General features: G+C 37.2%; 2 protein-coding genes and 1 long non-coding RNA gene across 4 annotated transcripts; 1 reads left to right on the plus strand and 2 right to left on the minus strand.

Moving 5' to 3' along the window:
• Positions 1 to 7,694: 7,694 nt before the first annotated feature.
• On the minus strand, positions 7,695 to 13,470 carry LOC311301741 (tumor necrosis factor receptor superfamily member 9). Its single transcript, XM_084427052.1, has 7 exons — positions 13,289 to 13,470; positions 13,074 to 13,184; positions 12,763 to 12,891; positions 12,605 to 12,677; positions 11,814 to 12,016; positions 11,615 to 11,722; positions 7,695 to 11,520 (listed from the first exon to the last, which is right to left on the minus strand). Exons 1-7 carry the CDS (start codon positions 13,371 to 13,373, stop codon positions 11,459 to 11,461), a joined length of 771 nt encoding a protein of 256 aa, XP_084283178.1. The 5' UTR covers positions 13,374 to 13,470; the 3' UTR covers positions 7,695 to 11,458.
• Positions 13,471 to 13,726: 256 nt separating this feature from the next.
• On the minus strand, positions 13,727 to 15,329 carry LOC311301436. 2 transcript variants are annotated; one of them, XR_014629461.1, is made up of 4 exons: positions 15,168 to 15,219; positions 14,678 to 14,756; positions 14,377 to 14,441; positions 13,727 to 13,877 (listed from the first exon to the last, which is right to left on the minus strand). It is a non-coding gene; the product is annotated as an uncharacterized lncRNA (long non-coding RNA). The 2 variants fall into 2 exon arrangements; XR_014629460.1 differs by having other exon boundaries at positions 13,727 to 14,441; positions 15,168 to 15,329.
• A 4,783-nt stretch (positions 15,330 to 20,112) lies between these two features.
• On the plus strand, positions 20,113 to 22,197 carry tcta (T cell leukemia translocation altered). Its single transcript, XM_084425263.1, has 3 exons — positions 20,113 to 20,506; positions 21,132 to 21,186; positions 21,653 to 22,197. The coding sequence occupies exons 1-3, from the start codon at positions 20,296 to 20,298 to the stop codon at positions 21,693 to 21,695; spliced, it is 309 nt and encodes a 102-aa protein (XP_084281389.1). The 5' UTR covers positions 20,113 to 20,295; the 3' UTR covers positions 21,696 to 22,197.

Genomic DNA, 22,197 nt, shown 5'->3' on the forward strand with positions numbered 1-22,197 from the left:
ATGGCTGGATGTGGATATCAAAGACATATTTACTATAATTCACAGTTTCATAGAGCATGAGGTTGTGGGTCATAGTCAATCCAAAAATAAACATTCTGCCAACATTTACTCATCCTCATGTTGTTTCCAAACGTTGGAGTTTTCTTTCTTCTGAGGAATACAGTAGAATAAAGTAACTTATTTTTATTCAACTTTCATTACACGCTTACACATAAAGGTTATTCATTGGCATCTGTGGTTCCATGAAGAACCTTAAACATCTATGAAACCTTTCCATTGGACAAAAGGTTCTTTATAATGAAAAAGGTTTGTTAGATCATTCATATTTATGTTCTTCGTAGTGAAAAAAAGGTTCTTTAAAGATCTGTTCACTAAAATGGTTAATCTATGCAAAAAACTCAAATAAATAAAAGTAAATTCAGAATTTCTTCTCTTGTGTTCTTTAAAAAAAAAAAAAAAAAATCATGCGGGTCTTATCACATGAGGCAGCCAATAGGGAAGAGTTACCTATCGTTCTGGTGAAAGTATAACTTCTCTTTTAATGTCAGCAAAAGTCACATGAGTAATAGATGTGTTTTGGGATTTACGTGTGTTAAACCAATCAGAGTCTCATCTCCCATTCCCTTTAAATGCCAGTTGCACTCGCGCCATGGCAGATTCGCTATTTACATGACGGAATTTGATAGTGGAAAGACCGAAGCCATCTGAGGTAAAAGTGCGCAAGCAGACCATACGGGACAAGCCAGATTCCACCATATCTTTATGTTCACAATAATAATCTTTTACATTGTAATCCTTTTATTTTAAATATTTGGCATGTTTGTGTGCTGCTGTGCGTCCCTGTGTGTTTAATAAGCAGAGTGTAGGCGCGTTGTGGACCCGCCACATAAAAAAATATTGCGCCATTGACTTTAGACCAGTTGGTCAATGGCACAGTCTATTTCTGTTGCCTCAAAATAGCAACGTGCCAACAATGCGCCAGAACACACCTTGTTTTCAGACCAGCACGCCCATGAGCGCACAAATGGGCGCAAATGCATTTGCTATTTAAACAACGTAGCGCAGGACGTGAAAATGATGACTGCGTCGGACTGAAATTAGCAAAAAAACACTTGCGTCGCGCTTGGCGCTGCATTGCGCTGGGTGTAAGATAGGGCCCTATAGCAGTAAGTGGCTGATGAAGTGACACTAGTGGCATCTCTATACCCAACATATGGTTCTGTTGTGCAAACTGCACTGTAAAGCAAGTAGAGAATGCAATGATAAGGACATTTGTGTGCCTCTGTGATGGGTTTGGCAACTGATTAATTGCACCCCACTAAAAATTCATAAGTATACAAAGAAATAAAAATTGTTGAGGACTTTGGCTCTTTTTAATTCAGAGAGAAGTCATGGAGAAAGAGAAGAAGAGTGGGATTGATACAGCTGAGCATCACTTCCTTATTGCTGTTGAAGCAGTGGCCTTGTGGTTAGTCTATGTTCTCCATTGGTTGGTGTATATTTCTAGGAAACCTAAGCAAACCACTATCACCAGTTTTGATAGGCATGTCACAGAAACTATTTAATCTTTGTCTGATTTACACTTCTCCACCACCTACAAAATGCTCTGCTATTGGTAATAAAAACATCTCTGTCTCTGATAACACCAGTGTTATCGAGGTAATCTAGACTGCGTAGTATAACAGGAAGTACCACTTCGTCAAAGGATCCCTTCGTTGATTTGATAACTGCTGTACCAGCCTGAGAGTCGTAAACAGTTTTTTTAGTGTCATTTGTAAAATTGCTTGATGTGAAATACCATTCACAGCCCATTTTAATATGGTAATGTGATGTATTTCCATGAGAAAAAAGATATTAATGGGGACACGCCCTTGCAGAACCCGGTGTCTGAGGCACGTGAACAAACACGCCATTCAACGGCTGACGCGTTGCAGTGATGTCGCAAGGTGCGCCCCAGCGTTTAGGGTGCCTAAGAATACGTCATCAACTTTTTTTGTCTTCAGGAAGCTGCTTATTTGTGTGCTGTGTGAAAAATATGAAGGTAAGCCGAATGTGGCAAGCAGACAATTCAAACACTGTGTTCCTCCATGATTTCCCATTGAGGAAACTCCGCTCCCAGCCGCTGAACCCCGCAGCTCTAGTCTTACGTTTGCTGAGGCTGGGCGAGCAGGGTTATGGGTGGATGCCTCAGGTGGAAAGGAATTTAGCGAATTTAGCGAGGACATCCTCATTACTGATGGCTCCTATTTTACCCTCGAAACCATGTCAGATACACATTGAAGTTGGTGGGCAGAGTGTATGCGGCGTGGAGCTTTGCACACTATAATAATTCATTAAAAAAATAATTCATTACATTTATATAGTGCTTTTCTCAGCACTCAAAGTGCTTTACATAGAAGGGGGGGATCTCCTCAACCAACACCAATATGCAGCATCCACCTGGATGGACTGGCATCAGGTAGACTAGCACTTGTGACAATTTTTTAGGACGTGGGCTATCTAAACTGAGATTGGGCCCACTCCTTACCCTGAAAAGTGAGCTGAGCTTGCATTACTACAGCCCAAGAAGCCTGCTGTTTGGCTCCTGGATACCCTGTAGTGCTTGCCAGCTGACACTTTAATGGTTCGGGGCTGAGCCCTCTGAGCGTAGTGCTTAGGTTGTTAGTTTGAGGCATTGGTCAGCAAGGTATTAGTCAGCATGGCGTAGTTAGTATGGCATCCCCAGAACGTTAGCAGCTGACGCAGCGTAGAAGTTTCTTTGAAAGGGAAGGTTTTGGGGTTACATATGTAATCCCGGTTCCCAGAGAAGCGTCAAGCTGCCATGCTTCGGGCATGCCGGCACATCTTCCTTCAGACAATACGAATCTGATGATGTGTTCTCAGACGGTGCTAGGGCGCACCTTGCAACGTCATCGCGCTGCGTCAACCATTGAATGGAGTGTTTGTGCATGTGCCTCAGACACCTGGCTCCGCTACGGTGTGTCCCCATAGTGGCAGCAACTGATGCAGCGTCTTGTTCCCTTCTCAGGGAACAGATACGTAACCCCAAGATGATTTCCGTAACAGAATAACCAGACCGAATTTGCATTTGCTAAAATGTCCAAATAGCTATTTAGCTACTGGTTAACATTAGAATGAAAAAGAAATATGCATAATGTAAAAAAAGAAAGGCATTTCAATTTATTAAATTTTGACTAAAGATTACTAAACATTTTTTCTTTAACTCTATTTCCTTTCTTTTTACAGGTCCTGCTTTACACACTATATTGACCTACGGACAATCATAGTACATCTTTTCTATTTTTATTAAGCCAAAATTCAACATGAAATTGGAAATGGTCCTATTTACTTTCCTAATGCAATTTATGGTATTATTGTGACACTGATGCATTTTATTCAAAAGCAAACATTGTTTTGACATTTGTGTTGGGCATTGTTTATCTTTCATAATCAAAATGACTTGTTTCCTCTTAAATAACTTTCCTTTTCCACTGTCTTTTCCACTGTTCTTCCATTGTCATTTTCTTTCACATCAGTGGAATGATATTATATTCTTTACTTTTTTGCTTTTATATTCTTTGCTTGACCTGTAATTAAAAGTACATTTATTTTTAACAAAAACTATTGGAACAAACATCTTTGCTAACTGAAAGCTAATGGATGCTTAAATATCAATCTGTGTATGTGTGTTTGAGAGAGAATAGGATGAATCGAGCAGATTTGCTTGTGGAGCTATGACCTTTAATAAAAGACGCACATGAACCCGCACAAACATCATATTCACACCTCACACCCCTGTACTGACAGCACTAAATCCAACCATTTTAGCTAAGCTTTGTATCTGCATCTGAGCTTATGTGATTGTAATTGTTTTAATAAGATTTCAAAGGGAAAAGCCTGAGATTTGAAGACCTCACGCCCGTTTCACACGTAGGCCTACTCTGTTTGTAGTGCGTATGCGGTGGTGTTGCAGTGCGTATGCGGTGCAGGAGCAGCACGCGCTATAGTGCTTTCACATATGCTGCGTTTGCAGTGCGTAACTGATCCGCGGCTGTACCACAAACACATACTCACTATTTTTATTTCAAATCCAGTTATCAGCAACTTTTATAAAAGAAAAAAAAAAGAAAGTTTGTCAGCATTGTGATTCTCTTTGTACACATATACACTCTTTAATAGATGTATTCACGTTCATGAATAATACGTTGTTTAACACAATTTAAACAAGGTATTGTTCAATGTATTAGGCTACTTCTATATAGATTTATATATTAAGTTGCCCACGCAAGTGGTAAAATATTTAACCTTGTAGGCTACTTATTTTAAAATCGCAAACATTTTAAATTAAAACTTAAAACTCTCATGCCTTTTCTTTCGCATTTAAATTTTAATGCAATAAATCTTGCATGTCACAAATAACTTGTTTTTCCACCTCCACGAATGAGACGAGTGCTGTTCATTATGTAGCCTTATTGAGGTAAATTATAGTTTTCCTTGCTTTACCCCGGTCTTAAAGTAAAAAAGATGACTGTGAAAAATAGTAGTATTTAATTAAATACATTTATGGTGAGATTACTACATTTGATTTAATTAAATGCATTTATGGTGAGATTATTATATTTTCATTTCAATCTGTGTTCATTTTGTGAGCGACAAAAGAAATTGTATACTGTTGTGTATAGCCTAAGGGATGTAAAATAAAATAAAATAAAATAAAATAAAATAAATGTACACTTGTTTTATGCAGCAAGTTTTTTCATTTAATCCAACCTACAAGATGTCTAAAGGGAACCATCAAAATAAAGTGTTACCCATGCATTATTATCTGATAGAAAATGAGGCTGAGGGTTGAAATGAAAATATCAAACTGATTTTTAAGTGATATTTTCATTTAATGAACATCAACTATCATAAAAGTTATTGCAAAAAAAAAAAAAAAAAAAAAAAACAGATGATGATGTCATAAAGAAGAGGTGGTCTGCGTGTATTGCCGACGTCTTGCAGTGTCATTTGCACATGTCTGGTGGTTTCATTTCGAGCTTCCCCCTGCGTCTTTCTCAAAGGGTAGCCTATAGGCTACACCAGGCAAAGCTGCCGTTTCAGTGCAGCTGACTGTAGTGGTCTAAGTGAAATGTCACAGCATGAGGTTAATCTTACGAAAGCATACATCTAGCAATGACACGTTCACACTGTACTTTTTCATAGGGTGTTTTTTTCTTTTTTCGGTTTAGTATATGCTAAAAAAATTGATGAGCACATGTAGCCTATCTATAATAATTGTGACCACACTGTACATCACAGAGTTCATGTTACCATATATTGCAATACGAATTATACAAGCTGCTCAACACACAAAAAATGAATGCAAGAAGTTCATTAAAGCATGAAAAATGTACTGTGTATTTATTTTTTGAGCTGTTTGTTTAAAATATACAAAATAAACAAAAAATATTATTTATAAAAATGTATTTATAATAGGCTACATATTTTATATAAGTATATGCATTTTACAGGGAGGTATAGCCAGTCTTAAATTTAATAAAAGAAATTGCTGATATTGCTGTATTTTTTTAAATGTTCCTTCCCAAAAAGTTTAAAATCCTGATCTAACAATCAGATTTTCCAAAATGACAAAGGCCATTTTATAGAATGAGTGTTAGTTCTTGTTTGCATCTTTAAGGTTTAGATTTAAAGGGACCGTGCACATTCAAAATGACTCTCTAAACGCATCATTCAGCTCATTTTCGACGGCAGTCTCTGCAGTCAAACGATTAGTTGGTGTCATAAGTTTGCAAAGGCCTACTCTCTGTTACAAGAATTCAACGGAAGAATGGGAAACGCCGATCTCGTGACAATGAGGCTCTTTGACAAGAAGACAAGGGATGTGGTTCATTCTCTTGAACAACAGATGAAGTAAGGAAATGAACAAGTTCCAAGATTACCAAGCTCTCAGACCACGTATGCTACAAGATTGCATCACAAATGTGCTGTTCTTCACGAAAGCATGGCCGAGCAGTTATCTGGGCAGATTAGATCAAATAAAAATAAAAACAAATAGCTCATGCATATCAGGAAGTGAGCTTTTGGTCTGCAGAGCTTGTTCTTGACATCTGCAACCGTGCAGCCCTGCAGATGGTGCTGCTACTTCAAATAAAGAGGAAATTAATATCAGACTAATTTAGCTATGAATATTCTTCTATGAACAACATAAGACAAAATATTTTCAAGTATTTCACATGCTTTCTATAGTCTCACAAAAGGGCTCCATTCTTTCTGAGATTCATCTTGGATTGAGCTTGCACGGCCTGTCTGGAATTTTATGGTTGGTTAACAAATCTGACTTCTCGTTTCAGATCCTTTTACAAAACGTTTTACAAACGTCGCACTCTGATGCAAAAAGAGACATCATTAGGTTTAACTAGTAGCCTATGAGTAGGCCTAAAACCCAGAAAAAATGGAAAACCCTTAGAAATGACCTCCGTGGCATATTACAGAAATAACATATTTATTATAAAATAACTGATTTTCAGTATACATCTCATTGCCACCCGTCCCTTAAAATACGGAATTAATACAGGTAAAATGATGCGTCCGTATCAAATCAATATTTTGGATTGACATTAGGAAAAACATAAGGATTTTGCAGTGTGGAGAATACTAAGAGTAAATATAAAGAAATCAATTTCACAATAAGTAGGCCTAGTAGAGAGAAGCTCATTTTCGCGTGATTGCATTTTAGCGCTTTTGTTTCCATAGCGACGGAGTCTCGTGAACGTGCGCTGTAAACCTGCCGGTTTTTAACCCTCTTGTGCGCTTTTCGGGGTCTTTTTGAACCCAAATGACGTTTTCTGAAATAATAATAATAATAATAAAAATGATCTTTGTCCAAATGGCATGAGACTTTGTAAGGTTGTCAACACTTCCTAAATCTACAAAAAGGATCCACATTTCTAACTTTCATTCATGGGGATAACATAATTTGACATGGTTTAGTGTAAGATTTTTGCCCATCTTTTGGAAAATGCAGTTTTAAAAGTAAAAAAATATAATTTAGCCAGTAGATGGTTTCAGAGCTCCACTATTTGCCTAACAAAAAGACATCTTTACACTATTTTTTTTCTAGTTGACTCATATCTACATATTATGAAATCACAATTATAACAATAAAAAATACTTTTGTCACAGTTTAGCATTTTTTGTACTGATTTCTTTTCCCCCATTTTTTGATTAGAATCAAATTAATTTTGTCCGTTTTTGTCAGATAGGCTACCGCTTAGGAAATGGACAAAATTCATTCATTCAGAAGCAAGGCAGAACACACATAGACAGGAATTTGAAGAATTATATGAAAAACAGATGTTTGAGATAAATGATCAACTTTTCTCTTTGTAATTATGATTAGAATCAAAATTGAACAAGATGTTGTTCAATTTTGATTCTGATCATAATGTAACATTATTGAAAAACCACGAATGGGTGTCCCTTATTTCACAACCCTAACTGTTATTTGTACAAAGAATATTATTGTAGAAGTTGGTAAAGACTCTTAACCAAATAAGCAGATGCAAGGTTTAGAATTAAACTGTTAACAGCCCTCAGTGTAAAGCACCTGCTTGTGGTTTCATAAGTTGAAGGTGCAGAACGCCATTTAGCTTCAGGAACGTGAGTGCTGGTGCGTGGATGGAAATTTTCAAGTGAAAGCTGTCGCCTCCCCAGAACCTCAGTGTGTTTCGCGTTTCTAGAGACGTTGTCGACTATCGGAAAAAAAACATAGCCTACATGTAGGAGGGGACAATACCATCTCTGACGTTGCTAAGTGCACTTCAAATACAAAAATCCAAATTATGAAAATGCATGATCTATTCTAAATGTTAATCCTAGGTTTTATGAAATCAATCAAATATCAACTTTGGGAAGAGTTTTGAGACAAGGGGGGGTTTTTTTCCTTCTTTTTTTTTTTTTTTTTACGTGAACAACAGGAAAAATAACAATACTGGAGAATATAAACAATCTTTTAGATTTAGTCCTTTATTTAAAATTGTACATTAGACACTACATAATCAGACACATTGCACTGAATGACAACTACAAGAAATAGAGAAAAACAAAATACAATACAATACAATAAAAATATTACATGCCACTTGTTTATGTAGCCCATTTATTTCCATTTCACTGAAACATTAAACCTTTATAATAAGGCTACACACACAAAATTAAATAAATAAAGGAAAGATTCTCAGAAGTTGTCCTTAGCCCACTTAAATAGCCTATGGTAAATTCAGCTAATTAGTCATATTTTTCTCAGGAATGCATGAGTCACTTCAGGACATGTCTGTGGTAAACAACTGTAGCGACATGGAAATGACTCTATAAGGTTACAGCATCCAACGATCAACCTACATCAACCGCAGTTCAAGTTCAGGCGATGTGAAACTTGCAATTCAATCAGCAGATTTCAAAGTAATGAATTTAAATCAATTCTCGGCTTAAATTAAATTAGCCATCTGAATTCAAATGGATGAGCGTTTACACTACAAGTGCAATGAGAGCGAAAAGTGACTTTGAACACTTTCACATATTGGTGAATCTCACTTTTATTTTGGACCCCAAATACATCCGTATTTAACATAGTCCTATTTCAAACCTGTTGCCCTAAACAGGTAGCCTGGAAATCCAAACCTAAATCTAAAAGATTAATGGTCTGGCGTCGACTAATGAAAATCGGCAAGCTGGAAGGGCACCAAGCATGCGTCTGAAAATCTAACTGCACACAATTGGATAACACTACGACCAATCACAACAAGTTATCGTTTAGCTACCAGCGGAGCTAACTGGTAGATTAGACCAGAGAATGTCTAATAAGGGGAGAGCTTCCACTCTCAGTAAGCTTCCGGCTTCTGAACTGGTTGCAGTTCCACTCTGGTTCCATATGAGGGCGCTCACGAGTGCAGAATGAATGGAGGTCTATCGTGCTATACCCCTCAAAATCCACTTTTCTCAGGATATAATTTTTTGTCTAGTAATTTGAATGTTGTATTCGAAAGGAGATGCAAAGAAATTACACATTGCTGGGTGTTATTTGACTCACTGGGTGTTAGAGTCACTAATTTGCTTTAAAAAGTCTTTTAAAATGTCAATGACGTCATACACATCGTACGACCAGAGATACTGCTTTACGGCAATCCTTCAGTCACTTTGGTGCTTTCTCGCTCTGCACTTTCTTTTCTCTCGAGGCATCGACAACACAGCTGAGACAGGTAAATACACGTGCTGGAAGAGTTTTTGTTTTGTTGTTTTAAAAGACCACGCTGAAAACACACACACACACACACACACACACACACACATACACACACACACAATGCCATCAAGCGGTATCTCTGGTCGTAATCAGTCCTTCACTGACCAATCAGCGTTCATTAGCAGAATGCTAGCGTGTTATGGGCAACAACAACTCAACTTGTAAGAAATCGAAAGGACATAAGTACTCGTTCATTCAACTTTCGACCTATAACCCATGTTGAACTTGCAAAACCTACAATCAAATCTGAGATTTCTCAACGGCAATCGGGTGAAAGAGACAAATTTAGCCATCTAGCTCCATAGACTCCCATTCATTTTGCACTCATGGGCGATCGCCCCCAGTGGAACTCTGGTGGAACTACAACCAAAATTCGGTACAATAGGACTTAATAGGGAGTGGCCAGGCTCTCCGTAGACAGGCTCTGGTCATACCCTTCACTCGCTAACTTCCCTCCGTCTCGTTCACTCGGATGTACGTCATTGCTTACGTTGCACGAGTGCCCACTACTGGCGGAAACTGCAATGGGCTGAATTGGAACGTCCTAAGCCCTTGATCACTTGGAATCAGTTATGGAGTTGATTTCTTATTTAAAAAAATTTTCCTTTAAGAATTTGCATAATGCAGCATCCAAATGTTTATAGGTGTGTTTGGGTTGTTTTAAATAAAATAAAAAAATTATAATTAATATATCATGGAGTTGTCTGTTGTGGTGGTGATTAGACGAGATATGTGGTGACGTCACAATCGTACTGCATTTTGAAGTAGACTCGCTCCCTCGGTCAAAATCGAGGGAATGAGGGTCTGTCCATATAAACTTTCCTCATTCACTTCACAAAGTGGAACGCACTTCAAAATGGCGGCATTTCCCCAAGGGGAAGTGCTTAGGGAAGTTCGCAAGTGCGTGTCTAAAAGTGGGCTGGAACGCAGCCCTGGTAGATTAGACTCTTACCGTATCCGGTCGGCAAAACAGCAAAAACGCCCTTCTTGCAAAGGAACGATTCAGCATATCGAGGGGCATATTTAATGAGCATCATTACTCGACACCAGAGTAACTCGCTGAGCAAATTCAACTTGTGCATTCGCGAGAACTCTGGATTACCAGGGTACGAAACAGATGTAAATGGTGCTAAACAACCTCTAACATGAGATAGTTTTCTGATTGACTGTATTTACATCATTCTCACAACATCTACTGAAGCCATTAAAAATGTATAAAAAAAAAAAATCTAAAATGTAATACAATTAGGCTACAGCTAGGCACTGATTATTTTTATGTTTTTAAGTGGTGTTATTATACATTTTGTTTTAAGGTGCCCTCGTTACAGTGTAATTATACTGAGTAATACTAGTTAACAACATGTACTTACTTACTATATAATTAGGGTTTGGGTTTGGCTTAGGGTTAGTTGATTGAATTTGTAATTATGCATAATTTACTGTTATTACTATAGTAAGAACAATTAAGATGTGTAACAGTGACACTGTAATGGCTTGCTTCCACTGAGCGGTACGGAACAGCACAGCACAGTACGGTATGCAACGCAATTATTTCCCTTTCGATTGTCAGAAGTTGTGAATAGTACTAAAATACCAAACCGTACCGTATCACTTTTTTGGGACCCTTCCAATGGGGTACCTAGCACAGTAGTCCGGTACATTAAAGGCTTGTTTCCACCGAGTGGTACAGAACAGTATTCGATACAGTATACCCTGATCCGGCTTGCGTTTGTTGGCGGTATCAGGGTTACCACCTCGAATCTTACTGTAATGTACCCCTCGGTGGAAACGAGCCTTAAAATAAAGGGTTACACTTTATTTTAAGGTGACATAGTTACATTATACTCACTCAAATAAGTACTGAGTAATATTCATGAACTACATGTACTTACAATAAAGTTACGGTTAGGGTTTGGTTTAGGTTAGTTACTTGTAATTATGCATAATTTACTGGTATGACTATAGTAAGCAGGCTACATGTCACCTTAAAATAAATTGTTACCAAATAAAGTATTACCTTAAGTAGAAATTTTATGTAGTTAATCGCAGTTAATAGCAATTAAAAACAATTAGCAATAAACTAGTTATATAACAACTATTACTTGCCTTCAAAATATTCCACAAAAAGAAACATTGAGGCCAATGAAAATTGCATTAGACAAGTAAGGACAGGCACTTCTCCCCAGATTCTTCAACAGGCTTTCTGCATACACTGTCTAAAGAGAATAAATGTAAGAAGGATGAATAGAGAGTAGCCACACACACACACACACACAAACATGGTCATATCGTCATCTAGGGGTACTCCACCTTTTCGAGAATCCACTTTCTTGTGGTTAAAATTGCAGTAGGTGTCTTTACACTTGTAGTACAGGAGTCCAGACAGAAGAAGAATGGCAGCGCATAGCATGACCAGCCCTGGAATAAAATATGAATTCATGCTTAGCAAGAAAGATTCAAATTGTAGTTGATTCATAAATCTGGGCTGGAAGCAATGAATAAAGAGTACATAAGCTGTAGAAGCGGTCTTTGGTGGGAGAGGAGGCCGTAGTTCTTGAAGAGACAGCAGAAGAGATGGTGGTTGTCTTCAGTGAGGTTGTCTTCTTCGGTGAGGTTGTCTTCAGTGAGGTTGTAAACACTTCTTCTTCTGATGCATTTTTGCAGACGGCATCAGAAGTTCTGGTGCCTGGGATCTCAATCCCACTTTTGCATCTACAGATGAAAAAATGTTTGCAAATCTCTTCATATGGCAGAAAGAAAGAAAAATCATTTACTCATGCTGATATCGTAACAAACCTGTAGCTACGACTTCCTTTACTCCTTCAAAACACAAAGTGTCATTTTGACGAATGGTATTTTTCTTGTCCATACAATGAAAGTTTAATTTTATGGAAAAGAATAAACATTCTTCAAAATATCTTCTTTTATGTTCCATAGAAAGAAAGAGTCATACAGGTTTGGAATGACGTGAGGGTGAGTAAATGATGGGTGATTTGAAATTTTACTTCTGAACCATCAAAAATGCACAAGAGGGTGGTGATCAGACATTGAAATTAAGCTGCTGAGATGATTAATATGCTTTAGGGTCATCAATGAAATTCATTCAACTTTTTTTACTGGGGAATTTTTATGCTTTAGCTCCCCTTCATACATAGAGTAGGGTCTCCTTGGCATCTCTGAGCTCGGGAACATCGTTCTCGGTTGTCTCCCCTTGACAATAGCACTGGGGTTTTTTGCATGAGGCTATCAAACCATATATCTTTTGACATTCATTTCCTTTTTTTTATCATAAAAACTTACTCTCTCCATTTTTGACAAGTTGAGTCATCTTTGTCTGAGAAGTAGCCTTTGTGACATTCACTGCAAATCTCTCCTAGAAAAGAGACATATATTCCAAGTTTAATAAGATTCACTTTAGTCAGTTGATGTGATTCAGTAAGGTAGGATTTAACGTTTACCTCTTTTATCCACTTCAGAACCTTTTTTACATACGCAATTCTGTTTTTGATGATCGGTGGGTGTAAAACCTTCCTTACATTTGCAGCGAATGTCTGTTGTTAATGTGCATTTATCGACAACCATACTACCTGAGGGGAAAAACAAGTCATGTTGAAAATTTAAATATTGGACTAGAATGGCTTTTTCTCTGTCTTTGCCTTCATTTCCATATATTCAATATAGTGTTAGTTAAACGCCACAGTATCTTATAGAATTACATACATTATACAGTAACATTCTCAGTTACTGAATCTAGGTGCCTGGAACTTACCTTTTCCACATTCACTGCAGTGTTTACAGTGAATGTTTTGTCCACGTTTGGGGTTGTAATGATTTTTTTCACAGGGCACACAATCCTTTATGTTGTAATCAAGCCTCTGACCTACAATTAACAGACATCATTTGTGAGGCGTTTCATGTGACAAATATCAATTTAGACACAACAGTGGATCCCAAATCCCGGTACTCAACCATAATCATACATACCTGCAGGGCAATCTTTAGCGCTTGCATTTTGTTGAAGTAAAAGCAAACACAGGAGAGTTGAGAGGACTTTCATGTAGAAGAACATAACAGCAGTAACACCGTAGTATATTGTTGGAACTGTGCGTAACCCTCAAACAAGAAGAAATAGACTGAAACCTCAGACAAGGTGACATTTAACCAAAAGGAACCTCCCCCACTCTCTATAACGGTGGAAAAAAAAACATGTAGGATTATTATTGTACAGTATGTGTTTCGTGTTTCTTGTGTTAATAATGTCAAAATCCTTAAGTTAGAGCCCTCTTTATATGAAAATATATATTTAAAAATAGCCATTATAAAATAAAATAATTTTATTTATAAAAATAAATAAAATAAAACCTGACATAAAAATGCTTTAAATTAAAACTAAAAATTAAAAGCAGTTTCTGAAGATTTGCCATTGCTACTATACATTTTTTTGCAGATTTACCATCCTTTTAATTATCCATTTCTATAACCACATACAATACCACTTCTTTTCTTTTTTTCTTCTTTTTTTTCACTTCTCTCTGAAATCTCTGGAACTGGAAACTTCCTATTCTATTTTTCTCTGAAACAGAATAGGAAGTAAAATCTACTGTAATTACTTTCATCATGCAGGTTGCTAATCTCTGTCCTGTGTGCCACATTCATAAAATATTCAATGTTCTAACATATAAATGTTCTCATGATAGAATAGACAGGGAACATACTGTAAAATGAAAATTACAAATCGTCAATTTGAATTATTATCTCTGTGGACAGCCATTTAATATTTCTAACATGCCAAATTCAGATAACCTAGACTTATCTAATGGCATTAATTAAGTTTTCAAGTTTTCAAAATGGTTTCAAGATAACTAATTTTTTTCTAAATGTTATTTTCTAAATCTTAGCATCTCTAGTTTTCATTTGATTCTTGAAAACATTAGGTCTGGTATACATTTATTTATTGATCTTGATGAAGCAATCAAATGAAATGACACACTCAGTTGCAATTTGTGAAGGTGCTCTCTATATTCTAATGACTCAGAGATGTTTTGCATAGGAAAAAACTTCTTTAGATTTACTGAAAACAGGTAAGGTCTGACACATTTAGCACAGAGTAGTTGAGGTTCCTTGGTTTCCTGGTCTGCTGTACAAGAAAGAAAAAGAAAAAAAAAGGTTATGTTACACGTGTGTTCTGTTCTACTTTTTATCATCAGTTTAGAAAAAAGTGGGTAATTTAGTACAAAATAATGATAATATTAACAAACAATGGAGTTGACAAGGCGACACCAACATTGAAAACACTGGAAAACTTCAATGTAAAGAGAAAAAAACTGCAACGAACTGCATTTTTGCAGACCAGAGTGCAGAGCTTCCATTTACCATGACATAGTGTAGATTTTATCTTCAGCTTGTTCCGGTCGTCAAACAGAGGAGTCTGTGATCCTCTATTTCAAAAGTCCTTATAAATAGGTAAAGAGTTATGACAGACGCCATAAAGAGATACAAAGGGGGAAAAAACATAACTGAAAAGATACTTTGACTAAACTGGGTGTTTTCCCTATTTAACTGAGCACTGAAAACAAAATGACTGTGCTAATAGGCTTTTTGCTATACAGCTTACTCAGCTCCGAAGATAACAATAAAAAATGAAACAAAAGTGATGATGGGGAATGACACATTGTTTGGAGTATTTACTCTCAGTCAGTGTTGGGGGTAAAAAAAATTACATTATCAGATTACTTTTTACTTACTAACGCATTACTTTTACATTTACAACAATATCCGAGTTACCCCCCCCCCCCCCCCCCCCCCCCCTGCCTTGATTACTCATTCACACTAGTTTTTTCCAATAGTTATTGATTTCATTCACCTGTTGTTTAATTAGAATCATCATCAGTTTTCCTCAGTTCTTTGTCCGTTATTGTTGAAGTTACATGTTTGTGGATTATATTAAAGTCTGTTTTTTCTTCTACTCCCTCGTCGTGCGATTACTCGCAACAACCCAGATGTCGCAACACAAAAGGAGACAGACAGGTGTTAAAGTGCAAACAGTGTTTATTGAAGCAGAGTGGTGGTAACCAGCGGGAACCAGACGTGACGACATACTTCTGCTCACTGACATGGTTTCATTTTTTCAACCAAAATGTTTACCAGCACTTTTACAATTTTCTTCTTAAGGGGACAACAAATTCAGTAGAGTCAGTGCACTGATATTGAATTACTGAAGTTATATGGTAACTTTTTTTTTTTTCGCTATTGGTCAACCAAACATCCATATCTCAAACTACGTTTTAAAGGTCTCTAAAGCCTGATAACACCACCAGCCAAATTTTCACACAGCGTTCTCAACTCCAAAACATGTAAACAATACTAAAAGATTATTACCATGAAGTTTCATTTCATCATGGGTGCATGTGAAATGAAGACTTTCCCCGGTTCAGATGCTTGAATGAAGAGATAAATATCTTATCATATTTCAGTCAAATGTCATACCACTTCAATGGGCCCTATGGGTTCTTGACTCAATTTTAAGGAAACCTTTATGAAAAAAGGTTCTAAGGAGAGATGTCTTAAATGATTGCATAATACCATACTTTCAATACTTTTCAATAGGTTATTTAAATTATTTCGTGTGATAAAGTATTGCAAGCTGTTTAATTCATAAAATTGAATCAAAATTGAATTTAAAAATCAAAAAAACTTTTTTTCTAAGATTGAAAAAATTAATCAACTCTGTTCAGAGAAGTATACAAATCATTGCATGCATAGGTGTTTTTTAAACTATGGGCACATTTAGACCTGTGGGCTTACTCAATCACACTCTCACATGCTTTCATTTTAATTTAAATTAATTTGTCCTCTATCACTATCCGAGTCTGGGACTATATAAATGCATCGTAGAATGTCATTTCCTCTACATCTCAATTTATGTATAGTGTTTATTTAATGTGTTTTATTCCATGGTGGGAATGACTCTACAATTGTGGGGTAGTCATGTTTTTAAATAATTAAATTTAACCCTTATGTGCTGTTGGGGATGTTTTCATCCACTATGCGGTATTTTTGAGTCTTAATTTGGCCATAACTTTCTCTGTGTTTCAGCAAATGGAATGATTTTTGGTGACAAATCTTATTTTGACACATATTTTGGGAAAATGCTTTGAAATTTTTCAAAAACTCAACAGTACACTGTGGGCAAATTCACTACCCTTTCGTTATGTTCGTGGCTGAAAACAGCCACTACTTTGAACTGCTGTAAAAATGTATCAGATAAATATTTTTTTCACATTTTTTTGCATAAATCTATTAATCAACCTCAGTCCTGCTCAAAACTACTAAATGTTTAAAAAAAATTCAGGATTTTAACTCTTTAATTGCCAAATTCGTAAATTATGTCACTGATTTGGGGGAAAAAACACACAAAATGACTGATTTTCAATATAAAATGTGATTGTGGACTGGATTTTTTTTTACCTTTTATCACAGTCTTGGACATGTCAAAGATTAGAAACAACATTGGTTTTGATGCATTGTTAGTTTTTGTGCAGCATCAGATTTTAACTTTTTCTCCCTCATTTACTGTTCGTGGCTGTTTTTGCCCCATTGACTTCCATTATAACCACATTTTTTTATTGCAAAGCCATGACACCATATAATCATGCATTTTTGATTGTTGGTGGTTTTCCCTGTTGGGAAGAGGTAAATTTTTTCATTTTTACTGTTGATAACCAGATGGCACCATTAACCCTTTAGATAGGCCTGTGCAAAAAAAAGCTTAGTCTCTGGCTTTTACATGGAGTTATATGGAGTTTATATGGAGTATAATAGCATAATAAAGTGTGTGTGTGTGTGTGTGTGTGTGTGTGTGTGTGTGTGTGTGTGTGTGTGAAAATCAAAATGCACCTCAGCTCTCAGAACTACATGGAGTAAACAAAAACAAAGTAAGTGTATTTATGCATCTGCTGCCACCACAGACTCAGGAGAGTCAGATCCTAATCGGCACCCTCATCATCCTCTCTAGCTTCCACTGAAGGCGAGGAGGATTCGGAGGATCCTGGATCTGGGTGGATTGGGAGAAACGGCGAAGTGTGGTTTTCCACCAACGTGGAGACAACTCCCTTTCTTCAGCCTGCCAGAGGCGTGACTCCAGGGCCGACGCGCTATGCCTTCGCAAGGCATAGTCATACATGTTTGTATGACTGTACAAACATGTATGTGTTTGACGCAAGTCATGCTGACAATGAGGTCAATCATCTCCTCCGTAAAAAACAGATTGAACATGGAATCCATGTTCTGGACCCTTGCGATGGCATAGCGCGTCGGCCCTGGAGTCACGCCTCTGGCAGGCTGAAGAAAGGGAGTTGTCTCTGTGTTGGTGGAAAACCACACTTCGCCGTTTCTCCCAATCCACCCAGATCCAGGATCCTCCGAATCCTCCTCGCCTTCAGTGGAAGCTAGAGAGGATGATGAGGGTGCCACATCCAAATCAGGATCTGACTCTCCTGAGTCTGTGGTGTCAGAGGGAGAAGACGATCCATCCTGCAGCTCGCTGGAGGGGTCAGGCTGCATAATCATCTCTAAAGCTTCACTACAAGTCAAGCCCTTCTCATGTTGCTTGCTGCTCTTCTCACCATCAAATGACCAGCAGGCTTGCATGCAAGTGTTTTAATCCACTTGCTTTGTTTTGTTTAGTCTGCATTTCTCACCATCAAAAGGCAGCAGATGCATAAATACACCTACTTTGTTTTTGTTTACTCCATGTAGTTCTGAGAGCTGAGGTGCATATTTAGATTTTCTCAGACGCATCAAGGTGAGTTCACACACACACACACACACACACACACACACACACACACATGCGCACACACACACACACACACACACACACACACACACACACACACACACACACACACACACACACACACACACACACACACACACACACACACACACACACACACACACACACACACACACACACTTTATTATGCTATTATACTCCATATAAACTCCATATAATTCCATGTAAAAGCCAGAAACTAAGCTTTTTTTTGCACAGGCCTATCTAAAGGGTTAATGGTGCCATCTGGTTATCAACAGTAAAAATTACAAATTTTACCTCTTCCCAACAGGGAAAACCACCAACAATAAAAAATGCATGATTATATGGTGTCATGGCTTTGCAATCAAAAAATGTGGTTATAATGGAAGTCAATGAGGCAAAAACAGCCACGAACAGTAAATGAGGGAGAAAAAGTTAAAATCTGATGCTGCACAAAAACTAACAATGCATCAAAACCAATGTTGTTTATAATCTTTGACATGTCCAAGACTGTGATTAAAGGTAAAAAAAAATCCAGTCCACAATCACATTTTATATTGAAAATCAGTCATTTTGTGTTTCTTTTTTTCCCAAATCAGTGACATCATTTACGAATTTGGCAATTAAAGAGTTAAAATCCTGATTTTTTTTTTAAACATTTAGTAGTTTTGAGCAGGACTGAGGTTGATTAATAGATTTATGCAAAAAAAATTGAAAAAAATATTTATCTGATACATTTTTACAGCAGTTCAAAGTAGTGGCTGTTTTCAGCCACGAACATAACGAAAGGGTAGTGAATTTGAACAATGCACAAGGGTTAAATAATTGAATTACACAATGTAAATTTAAAAAGATTTTCATCATGGTTTTAAACAAATAATAATAATAATAATGTTATAATGGATATTCCTAGTCTATAAAGTCCGGGTTTTGGACATGGATAAAACAATATCCAACTATATAAAACACATATTTGTAGCAAAAGAAATTAGTAAAACTTTTAATGTCATAAAAAAGGGAAAAAAGACATGTTTGATTTCACAAAAATATGTCGCTTGAACATAAAAGTAACTGAAGTTGAAGAAACTTCATATATCCACTAATTTCTGTGGAGAATCACAGATTTAATTCTTTAAAGCTGCAGTCGCAGTTTTTCCTCTTTGTCGCCATCTCTGTTCGAAATCTGCAATTGCAGTTATTCGCGGAATTATCAACTTTACGTGCGTTGTGCCTCGGCACGGCACAGCGCGGATGAATCCAATGTTTTGAGGAGAATGTGCGGTCGTCAATCACTGCGCTGGTGGTGTGGATACTGTTATTCGCAATCACAGATTATTTTTGGAAGTATGACCAACATAAGAATTTTCACCGGAAAATGTCGTCTGAAAAAGTAAACATCCACTTTTGTTCTGACCAACTAAGGGGAAAAAAGCATTGCAGTAAATCGCGCCGATTAAATCTAACGATCGTTTATCAAATCACATCAAACCGTGCAAATTATACTTTGTTCTCAAATTGTTAATGTTAACAACATCAGCATTGCGTGACTACATTTAATGCCCTTCCGATATTTGTCCTTGTTTTCGCATGGGCCCGGTTGCAGTCTCTTTTTTTTTTCTCCCAAGTCCGAAGTCTTTCGCGGTTTACAACGGGTGAATCTCCAGTTGTCACTCCACCACCAACATCCCACACAACATAGCCTACGAGCCGAGACTCCTTCTTTATGTGTACAGAATAGATGTGACGTAATGACGCAAAGACATTTCCTGCGGAAATCCACCAGTACCACTGGAATTAAAAACATTATTACAAGCTTACAATTTTGAATCGAGCTACGGCAAGCAGATAGTTTTGAACACTGGCTGGTTATGTACTTGCTCAAAAAATTATTTTGGATCATAATTTTTAACCCAAAAAAGCTACGGACTGCAGCTTTAAATATTTTAAATAATTTGAGATTTAAATACTCAACTCCAGGCCGACAGATGGCGATGATGACACAGCAAATATTTTCAAACCTCCATATGATGACGTCATCTCTATGCGAAGAAGACGACTGCCGCTCCGCTTTGTTTACTATTAAAGATGGATGTTCAATCACATTTCTTTTCTGAAAGCACTGACTACCTGATTTAACAACCGACATTAGAATGTAATGTAGAAAAAACACAACATGGAGGAATCGTGGGATTTTGAATTCTTGTCTCGTATGGTTGATAGTCTGGTTTCCTTTCTGTCCGAATTTGTGGACGATTGGCTGGCCAACGACATGAGAGTTGCAGTGTTTAAAATCCTGTTCAGCTGGCTTGTCATCAGTCTCGTTGCTATCCACTTTGCATGGAAAGTGTACGGGAACACTGTCAACGACATGTACTACAGACAGGGTGAGTATTTTCTGAGGTGCTCCGCGTAATCCATAATAATAAGTCCTACTGTATAAAACGTTTTGTGACCATACACTGCCCGGCCAAAAAAAAAAGTCGCCAGTTCTTCTAACACTAATTGATGGAGTGTGTAGCTTTTCAGTTGTTTGAACAACCAACCTTAAACTGATGCGCCACATGATGAAAATAATTGTAGTCAAGATCTTGTATTGACCATGCAAGAGTCCAGCACTCTAAAGTCTCCTCCAGCACATCCCAAAGACTTTCAATGAGTTTAAGGTCTGGACTCAGAGGTTCCAATTCATGTGTGAAAATGATTCTTCATGCTCCCTCCAACCATTCATTCACAGTTTGAGCCTGATGAATCTTGACATTGTCATCCTGGAATATGGCTATGATGTGTCTTCCTACATGGATGTTTAAGAAATGAAAAGCTACACACTCCATCAGTTAGGGTTTGAAGAACTGTTCCCAAACATATAACATGCTAGAAACTTAATAATCACTGCAAGAATGATCCAATCATAGACTATTAAGCATTTGGCTATTTGTTGGGCCTTTCAGTGTATATTGTGTATTTTAAAAAGTAGTACTTGGACTAAAGATGTTTGTGATCATTTCTCAGGGACTGGAGGACAGAATGGCGGGACCCCTGACACGGCGCCTCACCTGAGCGGATGGTAGTTGACCCGCTTTTCTGTTGTTCTCTTCATGAAAGATTTGTTGACCTTAAGTTACAAATGAACTAAAGACTCAGGATTTCATTTATCTTTGGCTGCATTATGATGATTTCCTCATTGTAATTTGGAATATGATCAACAATTTTGCGTGTGGAAAATTTGAAGTCTGACATTTTTGAATATTGAAAAATATAACATTTTAACTCAAATGGACTGAACAATTCACTGACAAGACAAATTGATTCGTTCCGAGCGCTTCATAATGCCGAAGCGTCTCATAATGAGCCCTGAACCGATGAGTGAGCTTCACTGAAACTGTAATAAACAGCACTATTAATAAAACTCTATCAAAAGAAGTAGCTTGATATTAGAAACATCAGTAATTTTGTTTTAGTATGTAGGCTAATTAGTGCATAGCCCTTTTATGAAAACGCCTGTTAAATCCAATGTTTTCCATTTTTCCTAGGGAAAGTGCAGCTGGTGATGCCAAGAAAACCCACCGTGAGTGATGTAACTACAACTGGACTAAGAGCACACACACACACACACACACACGATGGAGAAAAGCAATTGCATTCCTTCAAGAACATTAAATGCATCAGAATTTGTGCTATTAGATAATTTTAACTTGTGAAGATGTCTGTGATGGACTGCCCAAACACATGAATATGTGCTCGAAAACACACGACTGAATGGTGCTGTGCACTGGAAAGGGAGCTCTAAAGGAGGATACTGTGATATCTAGCAGCTCTGGCTCTTTTAGGATGTTTGTTTGGATTGAACTCTTGAAGCTAGTAGATAACAAGACTTAAACAATTCTCACACCATATCATTTGACTAAAAACTGACAGGAATACTAGTCAAAATGCAGGTCCCAGATGTTCACAGTCATTTGGTCTGTTTGTAGAAATCAAACTTGATTGTACAGAAATAAGACATTTAGTACCTCTGTGTCCGAAAGGTTACAGCTGTCTTTTTGCAGTGCAAATAATAAATACAATTTGTACCTAA

Source organism: Rutilus rutilus, assembly GCF_951802725.1.
Source record: "Rutilus rutilus genome assembly, chromosome: 12".
NCBI classification, from domain to species: Eukaryota; Metazoa; Chordata; class Actinopteri; order Cypriniformes; family Leuciscidae; genus Rutilus; species Rutilus rutilus.